Source organism: Muntiacus reevesi, chromosome 11 (genome assembly GCF_963930625.1).
Source record: "Muntiacus reevesi chromosome 11, mMunRee1.1, whole genome shotgun sequence".
Taxonomy (NCBI): domain Eukaryota; kingdom Metazoa; phylum Chordata; class Mammalia; order Artiodactyla; family Cervidae; genus Muntiacus; species Muntiacus reevesi.
In genome coordinates, this window is record NC_089259.1 from 31,977,128 (window position 1) to 31,993,831 (window position 16,704).

Genomic DNA, 16,704 nt, shown 5'->3' on the forward strand with positions numbered 1-16,704 from the left:
AGCCCGTTTCAGGAGATGTCTGTATGTATGAACATTGATTGTTCATAAGTTTTCTTTTAAAAAGAAAATCCTGTGGACCTCATAGGGTCTCTCAGGACTAAAGGACTGTTTGGGCATAACTGGTTCATAGTCATCAGTAAATGTAAAATGAGGGTATGATTGACTTATTTTAAAGGTACTGCAATTTCACTTCATCTCAAACACTCAAGGCTAAGGAAAATCAGATCCTTTTCTAACTGTTAAAAAAAAAATCAAATAAGATGTTGCCTGGCTCACATATCACAAAAAAAGGACACATATGCCACAAAATCACAATTATCTATTTATTCCAGGATTAGACACAGGACTGGACCAAGAACAGATTAAAATGACTTGACTTCATTAGCTTAATTAGGGAGTTCCAAATTAGATTTTTTGCAGCTAAATTCTTCAACCGGGCAGAGTGAGCAGCTGTTCCCAGGCGCCGGCCTCAAAAGGAGAGCTCACCCGGCCGTCTGGCTAGCCCCTGGCCCTCCCCAAGCTCATCTCCGTGGACCTGTCTGCAGGCCGCCCAGGGGGCCACACCCTATGATCCTGGCGCATTTGGACCCACAGTGCTGCCGCCAACAGTGTTTCCAGGAGAGACCCCATTGACCTTCTCTGATACTCCTGGGACCTTGAGCTGTGCAGCAGGGCTGGCTACAGAGTCTGTGGGGTTCAGTACAAAATGCAAATGCAGGGCTCCCTTGTGCAAAAAGTATCAGCAATTTCAAGATGCAACAACGGGCCATTAGCCAGCAAGGCCCTGTGATACTGGCTGTGCCACGAAGCTGGCCCTGCTTTGTGGGATGAACTAGACACAACTTACCATGTGAGTTCTGGTTGCTTCTCTGTCTCTCTTCCCAGGTCCTGCCACACCCTCCTACTCAGGAGGGAGGCTGAGGTCTCTAGTACATGTGTTTTGCACATAACGCATACATGTTTAGATTATTTACTGGTAAGCACTTTTTTCTACATCTTTGATGTCCATAAAGATAGCAAGATACCAGGGAGGGATAAATTTGGAGGTTGGGATTAATATATACACACTAATAAGGAAGATCCCCTGGAGAAGGGAACATCTACCCACTCCAGTATTCTTGCCTGGAGAGTTCCATGGACAGAGAAGCCTGGAGAGCTACAGTCCAAGGGGTCACAAAGAGTCGGACATGACTGAGCGACTAACACATACAGCTCATGTTATCATAAGCATTTTCCCATGTCACGAGAAATTCCTCACACACTAATGTAAGGAGGGAAATGTATATTATTAACAACTGATACAAGAATTCCTTCTAGGGAAAAATTTGCCTCCTTTTTGGGGAAAAAGCTCTGGAGAAACATGGGGACTGACCTGTCTGTTGCACTAGGGAAGTGAGAGTGGGCTGACTCCCAGCGGCCTCATCTGAGCCCCGTTGCACATCCCCACAATGTCAGTAAGGTCACCCAAAGCATAAAGTGCTTGGGGGACTGTGGAAGCCGAGTTTGGGCAGCCCCAGACAGGGGGCATAGACAGAAAAAAGCATCTGGGAGGAAGGAAAGGCTTGATCATTTACACGATTATCTGGAAAGGATTACATTTTCACCAGTTGTGGAGAGTCAGAACATGTTAATTGAATACCTAGGTCAGCAAGTGAGGGCCTCTTAAGTCCCTAAGCTGAGGTCAGGTCTGCATGCACCATGGTCTTTTGCTGGCTACCTAGCATTCATTCAACAGCCTGCATGCGTGCTCAGTCGCTAAGTCAAGTTTGACTCTTTGTGACCCTCTAGACTGTAGTCCTCCAGGCTCCCCTGACCATGGGATTTTCTAGGCAAGAATACCGAAGTGGTTGCCATGCCCTCCTCCAGGGGAATCTTCCTGACCAAGGGATCAAACCCAGTCTCCTGCATTGCAGGTGGATTCTTTACCACTGAGCCACCAGGGAAGCCCTTCCATTCAACAGCAATATCATTTTAATAACACTTTGAACATCTTTGTGTGTGGATGAGTTCCTTGGATTTTGCACACTCAGTCATGTCCGACTCTTTTGTGACACTATAAACTATAGCCTGCCAGGCTCCTCTGTCCATGGGATTCTCCAGGCAAGAATACTGGAGTGGGTAGCCATTCCCTTCTCCAAGGGATCTTCTAGACTCAGGAATTGAACCAGGGTCTCCTGTATTGCAGACAAATTTTTTACCACTTGAGCCACCAGAGGAGCCCAGCACTAGATCAAATGGTAGCAGCATGTTAAAGAAATCTGCTATATTGTCACCTGGCCATTCTCAAGAATGTCCATGAATGGATAGGCTTATAAGCAGCAGAGCAGAAGCCATCTCTCTGCATCTCCGCCAGTGCTCAACAGATATTTAGGATTTACTCCACATGCCACTGCCTCTAAGAAGCTTTTTCCCTGTCCAAGTAGAAGTAATTTGTCTTATAAAGCCTGTCATGGCTCACTTCCACCCTCATAAAGGTAGTAATTATATTCTTTTTATAAATATATGATTGTTACTAGCATGCACCCTTGAACTAGACTGTAAGTGGCTTGAAAGGAGAACCTATGCCCTTCTCATTAAGGGGAGCAGAAACCCACATTTCTAGAAAAGAGTTGGCAGCACCTGCTACTCTAACTTTATGTCTGCTGACCCAGATTCTTAAGAGGATCAGACTTGTAGCGCTGTGATTAATTCCATGAGTGCATCCCTGAGGTTCTCTCTGGAGCCCAGGAGAAGGGCTGGAGATGGGTGGACAGTGCGGTGACATCCAGACAAGGCAGCAGGTGAACAAGTTGGGGCAGGTGTACAGCATGGGATGCTAAAGGGATGATTGGCGGAGGGGAGGATTTGCCATCGCCAGGAGTCCACAGGGGCTCCATAAAGCAATCCAGGCCGACCGACTAAAATCCTTGTGCTGCACACCAGGGGAAGTCATGCAGGAAGTTTGTGGAACCTGAACAAACTTCCGGCAGTGGTTCTTATGCTAAGACAGAAAGAGGTGACTTGCACGCAAGGGCAGGTTGAAGCCCAAACTCCCCGAACAACTGCCCCATCCATTTGCAAAGCTGCTGATTCATGGCTAGATTGTAACATGGAGACAGGCTCAAATGGTGGTTCTCAGAGCTTCGCTCTTGTCTCTGAACAGGTCAGTAGGTTTGTTGGTCATGTGGCAGAAGATGCAGAAGAAGGACGTGAGTTGTGAGTCAAACATACATTTGATTGAAAGCTGGGAAGGGGCGTGAATACAGTGGCAGACAAGATGGAGATCCAGAAAGGCTCAGTGAATCAGAGGGCCAGGCTGGATTTCATAAGATGGAATTTAAGCTGGGTCCCTGGAAACAATTGCACAAGTACAGCATGGGGGACAGAGAATTTCAGGTGACAGAACTGCCATGTGAGACGGTGTCCAATTCCCAGTGTGGTATCCACAGCTATAACACATGGATGACAGTCCTTCAGCTGAGACACAGCTTGGAACCAGACACTATGTTCTGGGTGTGTCAGAGAAGGACAGAGTGTGTCCCACTCTCATAAGGAACAGTTGTTGGAACGAGAAGGCTAAGCTGACAAACAGAAGACTCAGAGAGACTTGAGAGAGAGCTTCGCATACCTGGAGAGGTATCACTTGTAAGTTGCATGAGCTTCTCTTCCAGAGATGCAGTGTGGTGGCGTGGTTTTGGTAGATGGTGTTTCCCCAGGTGGCCACAACACCCTCTATCACCTCACCTGTTCTTCTGTGTTATGACCTTGTCATTCTTTGATAAACCGGTGGAGTTTGGTTATCTTCCCCTTGAAGCTGGGCAGCCTTGAGACTTGTTAAATCAATAGAATTCGGTGGATGTGGGGTCAGGTAACTTCTGGGTCTTAGCAAGCATACAGCTTTTGCCTTTGCAGGTTGAAATGCTTGCTTTGGTTGTCCAGTTGTCATGAAAAGAAGCACTCACCAGTCATTTGGCAAAAGTCATGTGGAACCTTTTGGCTTGTCCTTGCCACATGCCAGGTGTGAAGTCACCGTCCCATCCCAGTTCTAGTGCCATCACACCGCAGTCCTCGAGGGACCTCAGTTGGTACCAGTGGGACAGAAGATCCACCCAGCGAAGCCCTCATGAAATATCCAAACCACAGAATTCTGAGTCAATCCAATGAGCCTTGTTTTAAATAACTAAGGTTTTGGAGAGAAACATTATTTAGCAATAACTCTACCAGACGGTGATTGGGAAGCTAGGCTGTGGAGCCAGCTGCTTGGCCACCTTCTGGCTATTTGATCTGGAGCAAATCATGAAACTTCTTTGTCCCGGTTTCTTTTGTAAAACATGTGTTGACAGTTGGGATTAAATAATTTAACACATGAGAATCACTTAGAACAATCCCTGTTCCATAAAACCTAGGGTAGAATGAGGACGAAGGGATGGAAGATACAAAATAATAATAATAAGATTCAAAATAATTCAACTCTATTAAAAATGTCTCTAGTGAAATCGTCCAGATGCAGTGTGAGCTGCCTGGGGATGTGAGAGGCCCTTTTCCTGGGGGCCTTGCAGTTGTGCGTGGGCTGTTGTTCACAGGGTTGAGGTCCTCTGTCCCATGTCTCCAGTGGAAGAGGCACTCATTTTGCTCCATGCACTGCTCCTGAGCACACGTGAACTAGAGAGAGATGAAAGAAATCTTCATCTGGCTAAATCGTTATGAATTTGAGATCACCCAACATGTTCAATTTGCCATGTCTTCTCATCAAGCATGAATGTTCCTGGACCCATCCTCACGAGGTCAACATCACCACTTCTGTAGGATCAAGGATAGTTTCTTGATTATTGAATGGGCTGCTAACAGCAACCTCCTGCCTGTGCGGTCGCCCTGGACTTCCTTGCCCAGATTGGTACAGACTGTCCTGACCTCCCAAATGCAGGAGCAAAAAGGCACAAGGCACGAAACGGATCTCAGTTCACTTGTCTCTAGCTTCCGAGACACAGAAGCAGCCCAGGTGGCCCCTGGAGGGCAGGAAAGGGAGGAGCTGCCCACTCAGAAGCTCACAAAGCAGAGGCCTGGATGGAAACCGTCCGTCCGCTACGATCTGATAGTGTCCCAGCCCTGGTCCCAAAGGCCCCGAGCCCCAAGTCACTGGCAGTTCAGCTGGACAATTCTACCAGGTCGTTCTAGGGTAGAGCAGAAAATGGGGACGGAGACGCAGGAGAGCAGGGGTCCTGAGCCAGCCAGGGGCAGTCGCTGGCTCTGCACATGGGCCTCAAGGACAGCGATCCTGAGGCCCCGAATGAGGACAGGCTGACCCAAGAGATGGGGACAGGTGGTCACTTTGCTACTCAGCCTGCAACCCCCTGTGGGGTGCTTTAAGAGTGCTCCCCATCTGTCCCACCTCGGGGGTTAATCCCTGCCTTGTCTGAGCCGTAATCATTGGGTAATCAGACAAGGCACTCCAGAAAGCCAGGCCACGGTTTTGCTGTGCTCTTTGGCTCGATTTCTCTTTCATTAGAGCAGAGAGTAGCTGACCTAGAAATCTCCTGGATGCGCTTCTGTCGTCAGCTAAACAAAAGCAGACACTCCTAAGAAGCGGGCTAAGAGGAAGGGCCCAGCCCTCCCTTCCCGCGGGTGATTTTAGTCCCTGCTGCCCCAACTAGTGCGAGCTCAGAGGAGGACATCACGTGGTCCTGCTCTTTGCTGCAAACTAAAAGGAAAAAAGAAAAAAAAAGGAAAAAGAGGGGAGGGGGCGGGGAAGCCTCCTGGTATTAGCTTGGGCTAATGAGCTCACTGGTGTGTGTCCGGGAAACATCCCAGAATGAATTCATCCGCTGAGATGTCTGTCTTTTGAAAAAAGTACCCTTGTGGTGGTGGATGGCAAAGAAAACACAAATGGGAACCGCGTGAAGCCAGATCAGGGGCTAAGCCCCAAGCCCAGGAGGGGCCAGCGTCTGGGCACAAGCACTGCGCCGGGCTGTTTGGGGATTAACCCATCCTGGAGGTAAACACAGAGTTTGGTTTTTTGTTTTTTCCAAAGGAGAGAAATCTAACATGTGAACTGCCAAGGCCCCATCGCACTGGTCCACAACTGAGATGGAACCAGGTCACGTCAATCTGGCCAGGTGGAGAGTTTCATACTGAATAAGGGTCACAGTGACGAATCTCCTGGTCAGTGTCCAGGGCTGGCATCATGCTTGATTTCTGCCAACCTCCAGGCACACAGTAGATGCTCCATAAACTCGAATGGATACAGCTAAGGCGGCATGGGGACCCTTCCTAAGATAACCATGGTCAGGTGGTTAATTTAGCCTATTTCAAACATTTTACTGTTGTTGCTGCTTAGTTGCTAAGTCATGTCCGACTCTTTGCGACCCCTGGACTGCAGCCCTCCACGCTCCTCTGTCCATGGAATTCTCCAGGCAGGATACTGGAGTGGGTTGCCATAACACTTTCCAGGGAATCTTCCTGACCCAGGGATCAAACCCACATCTCCTGCATTGGCAGGCAGATTCTTTACCACTAAGCCACCTACGAAACCCATTTCGAACATTTACTAGATATACTTATTATTATTATTTTTAGTTCTACCAGTTTATTGCTACCAACCCATCTCCCTCCACCCTCATGCACATATGCTCAGTCATGTAACCCTATGGACTGCAGCCCACCAGGCTCGTCTGTCCATGGACTTTTCCAGGCAAGAATACTGGAGTGGGTTGCCATTTCCTTCTCCAGATACACTTATTTTTTAACAGAGAATATTCTCTTTGAAGGAGAAGGCTACAGGGCATGAGAACTGGGTGTGGGCCCGGAGGTCCTGGGATCTCCCACACGGCTCACGGAGGAGGAGGCAGGAAGGCAGATGAACCCCTGGGGGTGGGAAGCTTCCTTTCCTCGCATGGCTGGGGGTGGGTGGATGGGTGGCAGATCCTGCCAGCTGTCCGCTCGAATCTCTTCTCTCCTTCCACAGTTGTGGGCATGCAGCCAGGCACGGCTGAGACGGGATCTCTCACTCTCACTGTCACTAGATGCAGCTACATGCCTAGTTGTCACCAACAGACCCTGAAAGGAAGTGAAATGCACCGCGTCTCAGTTGGAGCTTCTCCCAGGGTTTTTGCCCGCTTCCCATCAGCCGGATGCAGACAGCAACCGGACCCCAGAGAAGACAGTGGGGCAAGACAGCTGGGACTCTGCAGATCCTGTAGCGGAGACCGCCTCCAATGACCTGAACATCCGCCGGGGACTTGGAGGGTGAGCAAGAAGTAGTCCTGTATTGGGTTGAGTCATGATATTTGGGGAGCTATTTGTTGTAGAAGCCAACACAATTCCAAGTAACACCTTAGAACACCAAGGGAAGTAACCCACCCACCTGCGTGACTTGAAACAGGGAGACGGTGGCCCCAGAAAGAGCTTCATCAGCCTCCTATTGAATTGACAGAGCTGCGTACCTGCTGGGGAAGAACCACACCCTTCACTGTCATCACAGCCTTGGTTTCCCCAAAGTCAAAGCCCACTTCTGTGGGGCAGGCCCTGGGCAAGACGATGGACGCTGGGTAGAAAACGGCCTGACCATGTTGTGGGAATCTGCGGCAGCTCAGAGAAACCAAGAGGACCTGGGGTCCCTGCCATCGTGGAGAGCGTGCATAGGAATCCTAAGCTGTATGGGGTGGGCGGGGCAATACTACCCCAGGTGACAGCGGCAGTGGTTCAGATGCAGACGGCCCGCACCTATTCAGGGTTTGTGCTCAGACTCGCTGGAACACAGAGTGTGAGAGCCACTGTTTATGTGTTGTGCGTAGCGGATGGGACAGAGCCGGAAAACTAGAATAGGTAGGCAGACATGCAGGAGAACAGAGAAGACTCACCTTTAGAAGATAAGTTTATTGTGAAAAAAATTCTGAAGCGTGTGGCTAACCCTGCACCCAGGTCCACCCCAAAGGCGTGGGGCTAGGACACCCCACGGGCTGAGCGTCCTTGTGTGTGTCCCCATGCCATCCTGGCAGGCGAGGATGAGGTAGTATCATGTGGGGCAGGGGTGGGGGAAGCAGGGGAGCTTTTTGGAATCTCTGAGACAGATGTGAAAGGGAGTCAACGACCACCCAAGGCCTCCATGTGGTGGTGACGAGGGGATTCCCCCAGCAGAGGTGGCAGTGAGGAACAGCAGAGGGTGTACCTGGGCTCAGAGGTGACCTGTGTCGGCTCAGAAGGCTGGACCTACCGCATGTGTGACGCTGCTTCCTGGCAGGAAGGAGTTCCTTTGCCAGATGCACAAGCTCAATGAGGGGCCAGGGGCTTGGGCTTGGCTGGTTGTTTGCAGCTCCTCCGGGCTCACATTCATGAACTTCCTGTGTCTTGCCTCCGCATGCATGCCAGTGGGCCCACATCTTGAACTCTGGTCTAGTCTGCATCCCCGCTAGGATTAGATGGCTCCCGCGGCTGAGCCTGGCCTTCCCCAACGTGTGCTCATCCAAGCGTGAGGCTTGGCATCTGTCCACATGCCCTCTGCTCCCTGACCCCATTCTGCTTGTTTTTGGCCTCCCTGTGGCCACCTTGGTGCCAAGAGTCTGGAGAGACCCTGCCCCACCCTGCAATCTGGGATGGAATATTTTTTCTTTTTAAAAACACTTTTTATTTTATATAAGAGTATAGTTGATTAACAATGTTGTGTTCATTTTGGACTGAATGTTCTCAAGAGTAGCCCCAGCTAGACAGCAGACTAGGAGAAAAGAGGATCACTGGGTGAAGTTCCCCCTGATAATCTGAGGCTCCCCAGGGTATCACAGCCCACTCCCACTTTCTTGTTTACACTGGCTGGTAGGAGTGCTATCCCCTCATTGCTGGCAATTCCACAAATGCCACCCATGATCTTGACGTCTGCCAAGGGCCCCCACCTGCGGGAGCAGCCCAGGACCCACTTGAAGCCACCAGCGTGGACATCTGTGTCCAGGGTACTGGTGACCAAGCCAAAGAACAGAGGCGTGGCGGGTGCTGTTAGCACCGCTGAAAATGCTTGTTGCGAGGGGAATCGTGTCCCTCCAGAGATGTGCTGAAGTCGTAACCCCTGGCACCTGGGGATGCGACCTTACTGGAAACAGGGTATTTGTGGATGTGACTAAGATGTAAATTAAGATCAGGTCTCGCTGGAGTGAGTGAGGTGGGTCCCTGACCCACGTGACTGATGTCCTTATAAGAAGAGATGGAGACAACACTGTGTAGAGATGGGAGCAGTGTTTAGGACGAAGTGTCTAGAAGCCGAGGGGCACCATGATTGCAGCCATCACCAGAAGCCACCGGAAAGGCACAGCCACTGCCCAAATACAGCATTGCCCCCTGCCACCTGGCTCCTGCGCCTGGGTCCCTGGGGCATTTCAGAGAAGCACTCATTTTATTTTCATTTGGTCTCCTGTTGGGCACTCTTGCTCCAGGATCCAGGTACAAAGCCATGGGGCCCGGGCTGAGGGGACGTCGTCTGAGCGAGGACCTGTTGCGTCCAGAGTAGCTTGTGCGCTGAGCTCCCCGACCATTCCAGAACCTCTGTGACTTCCTGCTCCTCGAGGTGGACCTCTGTCCCCTCAGCAGCCCCAGCTGTGCACCCGGTGAATGCGGAAAATCACGAGTCATGCTGGGTTTTTTACACCTGCATCTACTCATTAGAATGAGTTTATCCTCTGAATATGTACATACTTTGAACAGCTATCAAACCATAGTGAAAGCTGATATTTGGGGAAGTCAGGAATCAAAATGAGAGTCAGGTGAAAGTGTTGGTCACTCAGTCGTTTCTGACTCTTTGCAACCCCATGGACTGCAGTCCTCCAAGCTCCTCTGTCCATGGGATTCTCCAGACAAGAATACTGGAGTGGCTTGCCATTCCCTTCTCCAGGAGTCTTCCCAACCCAGGGATTGAACCCACATCTCCTGCATTGCAGGCAGATTCTTTACCATCTGAGCCACCAGGGAAGCCATCAAGAATCAAAATGTGAGAAAGAAAACATAAGGACTTCAATCTAGCTTGAGACTGTCTGTGCCAAGTCCCTCTAGCTCTCATCCTGCCAGCCCTGACCCAGAGCATCCCCTCCTCCCCCAGGAATGAGGGCATGGGACCCTCCTGGCCAGGATTCCTGCAAGGGGCACCCACTCATGCTCTCCTGGCAGTTGTGCATGTCACCTTGTTGGTCTCAGCTCACAAGAGGACCTCAACATCTCTTGGAGGGCAGGGTCAGGCCTGGGATATGAACCCTGGGCGAGAGTCAGGGCAAAGCTGGGGCTCTCCTTGAGAGGTGTTTGTCCCAGGTCAAATATCACTTCAAACTTCACTGATTAAACATTATCCCTTTAAAGACCTGATGCAAATTTCGGATAGAACCCTCAGTCTCCCTAATAGGGATGCTGTGGCAGGGGCAGGTCCTCTGGCAGCCACACTGTGGCTTAAAGCCACACTCCTCACCCAGCCTTCTCCACGTTACATTCTGGTGGCTCTGCTAAGAGAAAATCTTAGGGCAAAGGTGGGTTGGAAGACACCTGAGAAAAGAATTGATGGTGTTGATGGTGACAATGACAGTGGTGGGCTCCCAAATGATTCTTCATGCATTTCTCCAGTTTTCTTCTTTATTTGCTAATAATCCCTCAGTGAGGATCATCAAACAGGTGTCAAGGTTACAAGATGCTCCAAGTCATATGGGAACTTACAAATTAAAATAAGATACCAACACACACCTATCAGAATGGCTGTAATCCAGAACACTGGCAACACCAATTGCCGTTGTGGAGCAAGAGGAACGCTCATTCACGATGGATGGGAACGCAAAACTGTACTGCGGCTTCAAGACAGTCAGGCAGCTTCTCACCCAGGTAAACAGTTTTACTCAATTTATTCCAACTATTCTTATATTCAAATTATTCAAAACTAGTCTTATTCTAGTAATTGTACTCCTAGGTGTCTACTCAAATGCCTAGAAATATTACATCCATGGAAAAACCTGTATATGAATACCTAAAGCAGCTTTATTCATACTGCCAAAACCTGGAAACAACCCAACTCAGTGGGTAAACAAACTGTGGCACGTGTGTACAACTGAATATTCTTCAGCGATTAAAAAGAAACCAGCTGTTAAACCACAAAAAGATATCAGCAGTCACTTTCAAAGTCAGAACATAGCAAAAATCTCCAAATTGGGCTGTTATGTGGGACAAGATTTCCCTTTTCCCAGATCAAGCAGCCAGACCAAGTGGCACTCAGGGACCCTGCCAGGCTTTTTCTTGCCCCATAGGGGAGGTGGCTACAGACCAGCCATGGGAGATGGTGAACGGGGCTGGCAGCAGCAGCAGGAGTCATGCCTGAGCCCTGCTGGATGGAAAAGGAGAGGGTAGACCCTGGACTCCATGGACCACCTGTGGCGGGGACCTGAGAGTCTCAAACTGGGTGCCCTATCCTCAGCTTGGTCAGACTGGCTAATGGCTTCTGTGACTTCAGCCCCAGTAGCTGGAGTCTGGGATAAAAGTCAAGGTTGTACCACAGGACCAGTCCACTTCCACCTTGCAGAACTTGCACTTGCATGGCAGAGAGTTGCTTTTTGGTATCTGACTGATGGCCCATGCCTTTGGGAGCAAGAACAAGAACCACAGTAACACAGACTCCATATCCCCTGGGAGACCGTGTTCCACCCTGGACAAGACTGATGTAAACAGATACCCTCCGTGCCTGGAGGGCTCAGTTGCTCAGTGATTGATTCTTTGCGACCCTATGGACTGTAGCCCACCAGGCTCCTCTGTCCATGGGATTCTTCAGGCAAGAATACTGGAGTGGGTTGCCATTTCCTCCTCCAGGGGATCTTCCCCACTCAGGGATCGAACCTGTATCTCCTGCATTGGCAGGCGAATTCTTTACCACTGAGCCACCTGGGCAGTCGGGCTTGGTATCCCAGTGATAAAGAGGGACATGAAGGGTGTGGGGAAGGCACGAAGAGTCGTGAAGTCCGGGATGGCTGATGGGAGAGATCCGCGATTTGTGCTGGGGTGGCTTTCTTTGTCCGTGTGGGGGGCATTTTTCGATCCTCGGACTGGGCTTCTGGAAAGAGCAAGCCGGAAGGAGGAATCTGAAGGTGGGTGAGACTGGGTGGAATTTGCATTCCGAGATTATGGGCCTTTAATTTCTGCAATCAGCTCGCGGCTCTGCCGCAGAAAAGCCGCAGCACAAAGCCGAGCCGGCCGCGAAATGGGTTAGGGCGTTATATAAGCCCCGGCGGGAGGGGAGACGGCCCTCCCGCGCTCCGCCGGCGGATGCAGAGCGCGGGTGACCGCGGGCGGGCGCGGGCAGCGCTGACGCCGGGCTGCTCGCGTCGCCATGGAGACGGGCGGGCGCGGCGCGGCTGTCAGCGGCGGGCGCGCGGCCGCGGGGGGCTGCGGGAGGAAGGCGCGGGCCGCGGCCGGGACCCTCGCGGTAGAGATGGACTTGCATTGTGATCGCGCCGCCGAGCCGCCGGCCTCCGAGCCGCCGTCGGGGAAGATCAACAAGGCCGCCTTCAAACTGTTCAAGAAGAGGAAGCCGGGCGGCGCGATGCCCAGCATCTTCGGGGTCAAACACAAAGGGGACGGCAAGGGCGCGGGGCCGGCGGGGCTGGTGCGCAGCCGGACGCACGACGGGCTGGCCGAGGCTCTGGCGCTGGAGGGCGGCCGCCGCGAGGAGCCGCGCGCGGGCGGCGGGGACGGGGCGCGGCCGGGCCCCGCGGCCCCCCGGGCGGCCCCGGGAGGCGCGGGCCCGGCGGCCGGCGGCTCGGTGGCCAAGTCGCACAGCTTCTTCTCGCTCCTGCGGAAGAACGGGCGGCCCGAGAGCGGCGGGGCGGAGCAGGCCGACGCGGGCAAGGCCGGTGGCAGACAAAAGCGGGGGCTGCGGGGGCTCCTGGGCGGCGTGCGCTGGCGCAGGAAGGACCGGCGGCCCCAGGACGCGGCGCCGGCGGGGCGCGCGGGGGCCCCGGGCGGCCTGGCGCGGCCAGGCTCGCTCACCGCCAGCCTGGAGTGCGTCAAGGAGGAGGCGCCCGCGGCCGCGCGCCAGCCGGAGCCAGCAGGTGAGCCCGCGGCGGGGGAGCCGGAGCCGGCCTGCGCCCCGGGAGAGGGCGCCTCGGGGCCCGGGCGGCGGGCCGAGCGGCCCCGCGCGCCCCCCGAGCCCGAGCCGCGCGCCGGGGAGGGCCGGCCGGCCGAGGACGCCGCGGGGCCCGGGGCCGCGCCGGCAGAGACGGCGCCCCTGGCAGATTCCGAAGGCGGCCGCGCGCCCGCCGCCCCCGACCCTTCCTCGGTCGATCCGCCCTCCGACCCATCGGCAGATCGTATTTGTCTGATGTTTTCTGACGTGACTTCACTGAAAAGCTTTGACTCTCTTACAGGCTGCGGAGATATTATCGCAGACCCCGAGGACGAGGCCGGGCCCGGCTGTGCCAAGCACGCCCCCGGGCCGGGCCAGCCGGGCCCCGCCACAAAGCCGCCGGGCGTGGTGGCCTACCAGGGAGGCGGGGAGGAGATGGCGAGCCCGGCCGAGGCGGACGACTCGTACCTGCAGGAGTTCTGGGACATGCTGTCCCAGACCGAGGACCGGGGAGAGGGGCCCCAGGGAGGAGCGGCCCCGGCGGCGGCGGCGGCGTCCGACGCGCAGGTGGCTCCCGAGACCCCCAAAGAAGCCAGGTGTGCGGAGGTGACCAAGGACGCGTCCTCGGTCAAGCGCCGGAGGCTCCACCGGGTCCCCACGGAGCTCCCCCCGAAGGAAGAACCCAAGCACCCAGACAAGGAGCCACAGGAAGGCGTCCCAAACAGCGACGAGGGCTACTGGGACTCCCCCACCCCCAGGCCGGAGGAGGACGGCGGCGCGAGGAAGACGGGCCTCCCCCGGGACAGCGACAGTGGCGACGCACTCCACGAGCTCTGCGCCGCCGAGCCGGATGGAAGCCCTGCGGCCCTGCCCGCCGCCCCGGCCGCCAGCGAGGAGACGTCCTGCTCTTCCCGGTTAAAGCCTGTGTCTCCGGTCACCATCACCTGCCCGCTGCGAACGCCGGGGAGCCTGCTGAAGGACTCCAAGATCCCCGTCAGCATCAAGCATCTGGCGAACCTGCCATCCAGCCACCCCGTGGTGCACCAGCCACCAGCCAGGAGCGAGCTGCCCAGAACCAAAATCCCGGTGTCCAAGGTGCTGGTCCGCCGGGTCAGCAGCCGGGGCTTGGCTGGGACCACCCTCCGGGCCGCGGCGTGCCACGATAGTGCCAAAAAGTTGTGAGGTCTCCGAGGCCGAGGTGGGAGGGGCCGCATTCAAGGAATACAACTTTGTCTGGAAACTGCTCGGACAAATGTTGCGTCCCCAGAGAAAGGCGCTGCCAACAGTCCCCACTCGGAGCCTGGACCCAGGAGCTCTGCCCCCAGGCAGGGGAATGCTGCACAACGGGATTCCCCCTCCGGATAATTCCCTGAGGATTCTTTTCAAGCACTTTTTTTCCCCTTTTGTTAACCTTTTTAAAATTGCCCCCCCCCCTTCTTTTTTTCTTCATTGCACCGAACTTTCGGAAGTCACCTTTACTTGCCTTTGCAGAAAATAAGACTTAACCCAACCTAAGGAAGCATCATGCCATGATATTTGGCTGTGTCACCGTCCAGCGGGCCTCCAGGAACCATCTGAAGAACCAGAGAGGAGCCCTCCTCTTCCTGACACTTTACTTCCTTATTTTCCTTTTCCTTTCCAGGGGAAAAAAGAAAAACAAAAACAAAAACACCCTTTGCTGTATCACTGTGTGGGAAACACCTGCAAAGCTGAAAGAGCCCGGTACTTACCTGATGGGCAGAAAACCTGCTGTACTTTCAGTTGCTAGGTATGCAAATAGATATATATCTACCACTAAGATGATCACAGAGTTTGGGTTTGGTGGGTTTATTTAGATCATTTGTTTGGGGAGAAATAAAAACCTCAGCAGAGCAGGGCTTTTTTTTCTCTCTCTTTTTTTATTTCCCCACCCAGTGCAGAGAAGAGGACCAGGGCAAGATTTCACTAAATGCCAACAGACACAGTGTTTTAGCATTTATGAACTGTAACCTTTTCATGTGTAGATAACGCATCTTTTACAGATTATCCAGCTGTTAACCTTTTATAATATGTCAGTAACCTCCAGTTTAAAATCTGGTTTTATAACTACTTAGACACCGTAACCGCTCCCAAACCATTGATGTTCTTTTATGTACTGTAAACAGAAGCAGTTCTCTTTATGTTTTATAAGGGTTCTCTGGCTTTCAGTGTAGGGGAAAAAAAATTTATTGTGTTGATGTCCCAAAGGAATGGTTCTGGCTTGTCTTGGGTAAAAGTCTGTTTCTCACCCTGAACCCTGGTTTTCAGAGATTTTTACCTTGGTTATAAAAGTTTAGTATTCAACCATGTCTCAGTATGAGGAGTCCAAAACGAGGAACACATAAAGAAAACAATAGAAAATGTAGTTTTTTCATTGACTTCTTCTTTATGACTTAGGACTGAGCCACATATGTTAAGAATATGACACTGGGAAACTTATGTATCGTTAACATTGTGTGCCAAGATTATTTTTGAAAAGTGATTTACTTATATGTGTGTTTTCTGTTATTTTCGATGAAGCATTTATTTCAGAAAGGGTTACCATATGCCTCGATAGTTTGAATGATAAACTGAAGCCTTTCCTAGAATATTATTAGGGTCTAATGGTTATAAAATATCTTCTTTGAAACATTTCAGTGTATTTAATCAAAAGATCACAGCTTCTACTAGGAGATGGTTCATGGTATTGGGGAGATTCGTATTCAAGTGAAACCACACACACATAAAAGACATGCACGCTTCTCTTCAACTCTCATTTTCCCGGGAGATTCCCTAAGTAATGAACTGGTAGTACACGCTTGTTAAGTTTGTTTTCTGTTTTATAAAAGAAAGAATAAGGCAAGTATATGAAGATCTATTTTAATAATATGAAAGAAGTCACAAAATAAACAGACATCAAAGGAATACAAATCCTAGCCAATAGCACAAAGCAGGTTGTTCCCCATTTTAAACCTGCAATGACTCCATTAGAAGAAGTGGTAGAGATTGACTGAATTTATTTATTATTCAGATTACTGGCTTTTATTGCCTCGTGTCAGATCCTTAATGTTATTTCAAAGTAGTGTTTTAATATTTAATTTCCTGTGTCTGTCGATGAGGTCTCATAGGCTGATATAGCCTTGAGCAGTCTGAATTTACCAGCAGGAATTCATAAAGCAGCTCACACGTGCTCAGGCACTCAGCTGTGCACAACCAACAGACAAAGGCGTTCACCGTGAACTTGGAGATGGCTTAGAGATTAGTTTTGTCTTGGGAAAGGGATTTGGATTCGATTCAACACTGATAATACTACTTAGACTCAAAATATGTCCATTTCCCCCTAGTGAAGGGGAGGAACATAAATTTTATTTCTAGCTGTAAAACAAAGGATCTTTCTTTTCTTCCTGTGCGTCTTCTTGCAGGGGTTATAGTCTCCCCAACCTGAATCCATGACAGAGTTCTGTTTGTTCAATAGCACAGGGAAGGTATGAAGCCCCGAAGGACTGATGAGAATATTGTAATAGGAAGACAACCTATTTATCTATTTTGTAAGCACTGGAACAAACTAGTTTTGCTTTCACGGTTTTGGGACTTGTTTCTACATTTGTACCTCTATGTTGTATCTTTATTAGCAAAGAAAAATGTCAGCAAAGTTTACCTTA

The 16,704-nt window shown here is 51.6% G+C and overlaps 1 protein-coding gene across 1 annotated transcript; it reads left to right on the forward strand.

Moving 5' to 3' along the window:
• Positions 1-12,310: 12,310 nt before the first annotated feature.
• On the forward strand, positions 12,311-15,521 carry AMER2 (APC membrane recruitment protein 2). Its single transcript, XM_065901796.1, has 2 exons — positions 12,311-13,055; positions 13,344-15,521. Exons 1-2 carry the CDS (start codon positions 12,311-12,313, stop codon positions 14,225-14,227), a joined length of 1,629 nt encoding a protein of 542 aa, XP_065757868.1. The 3' UTR covers positions 14,228-15,521.
• Positions 15,522-16,704: the final 1,183 nt, after the last annotated feature.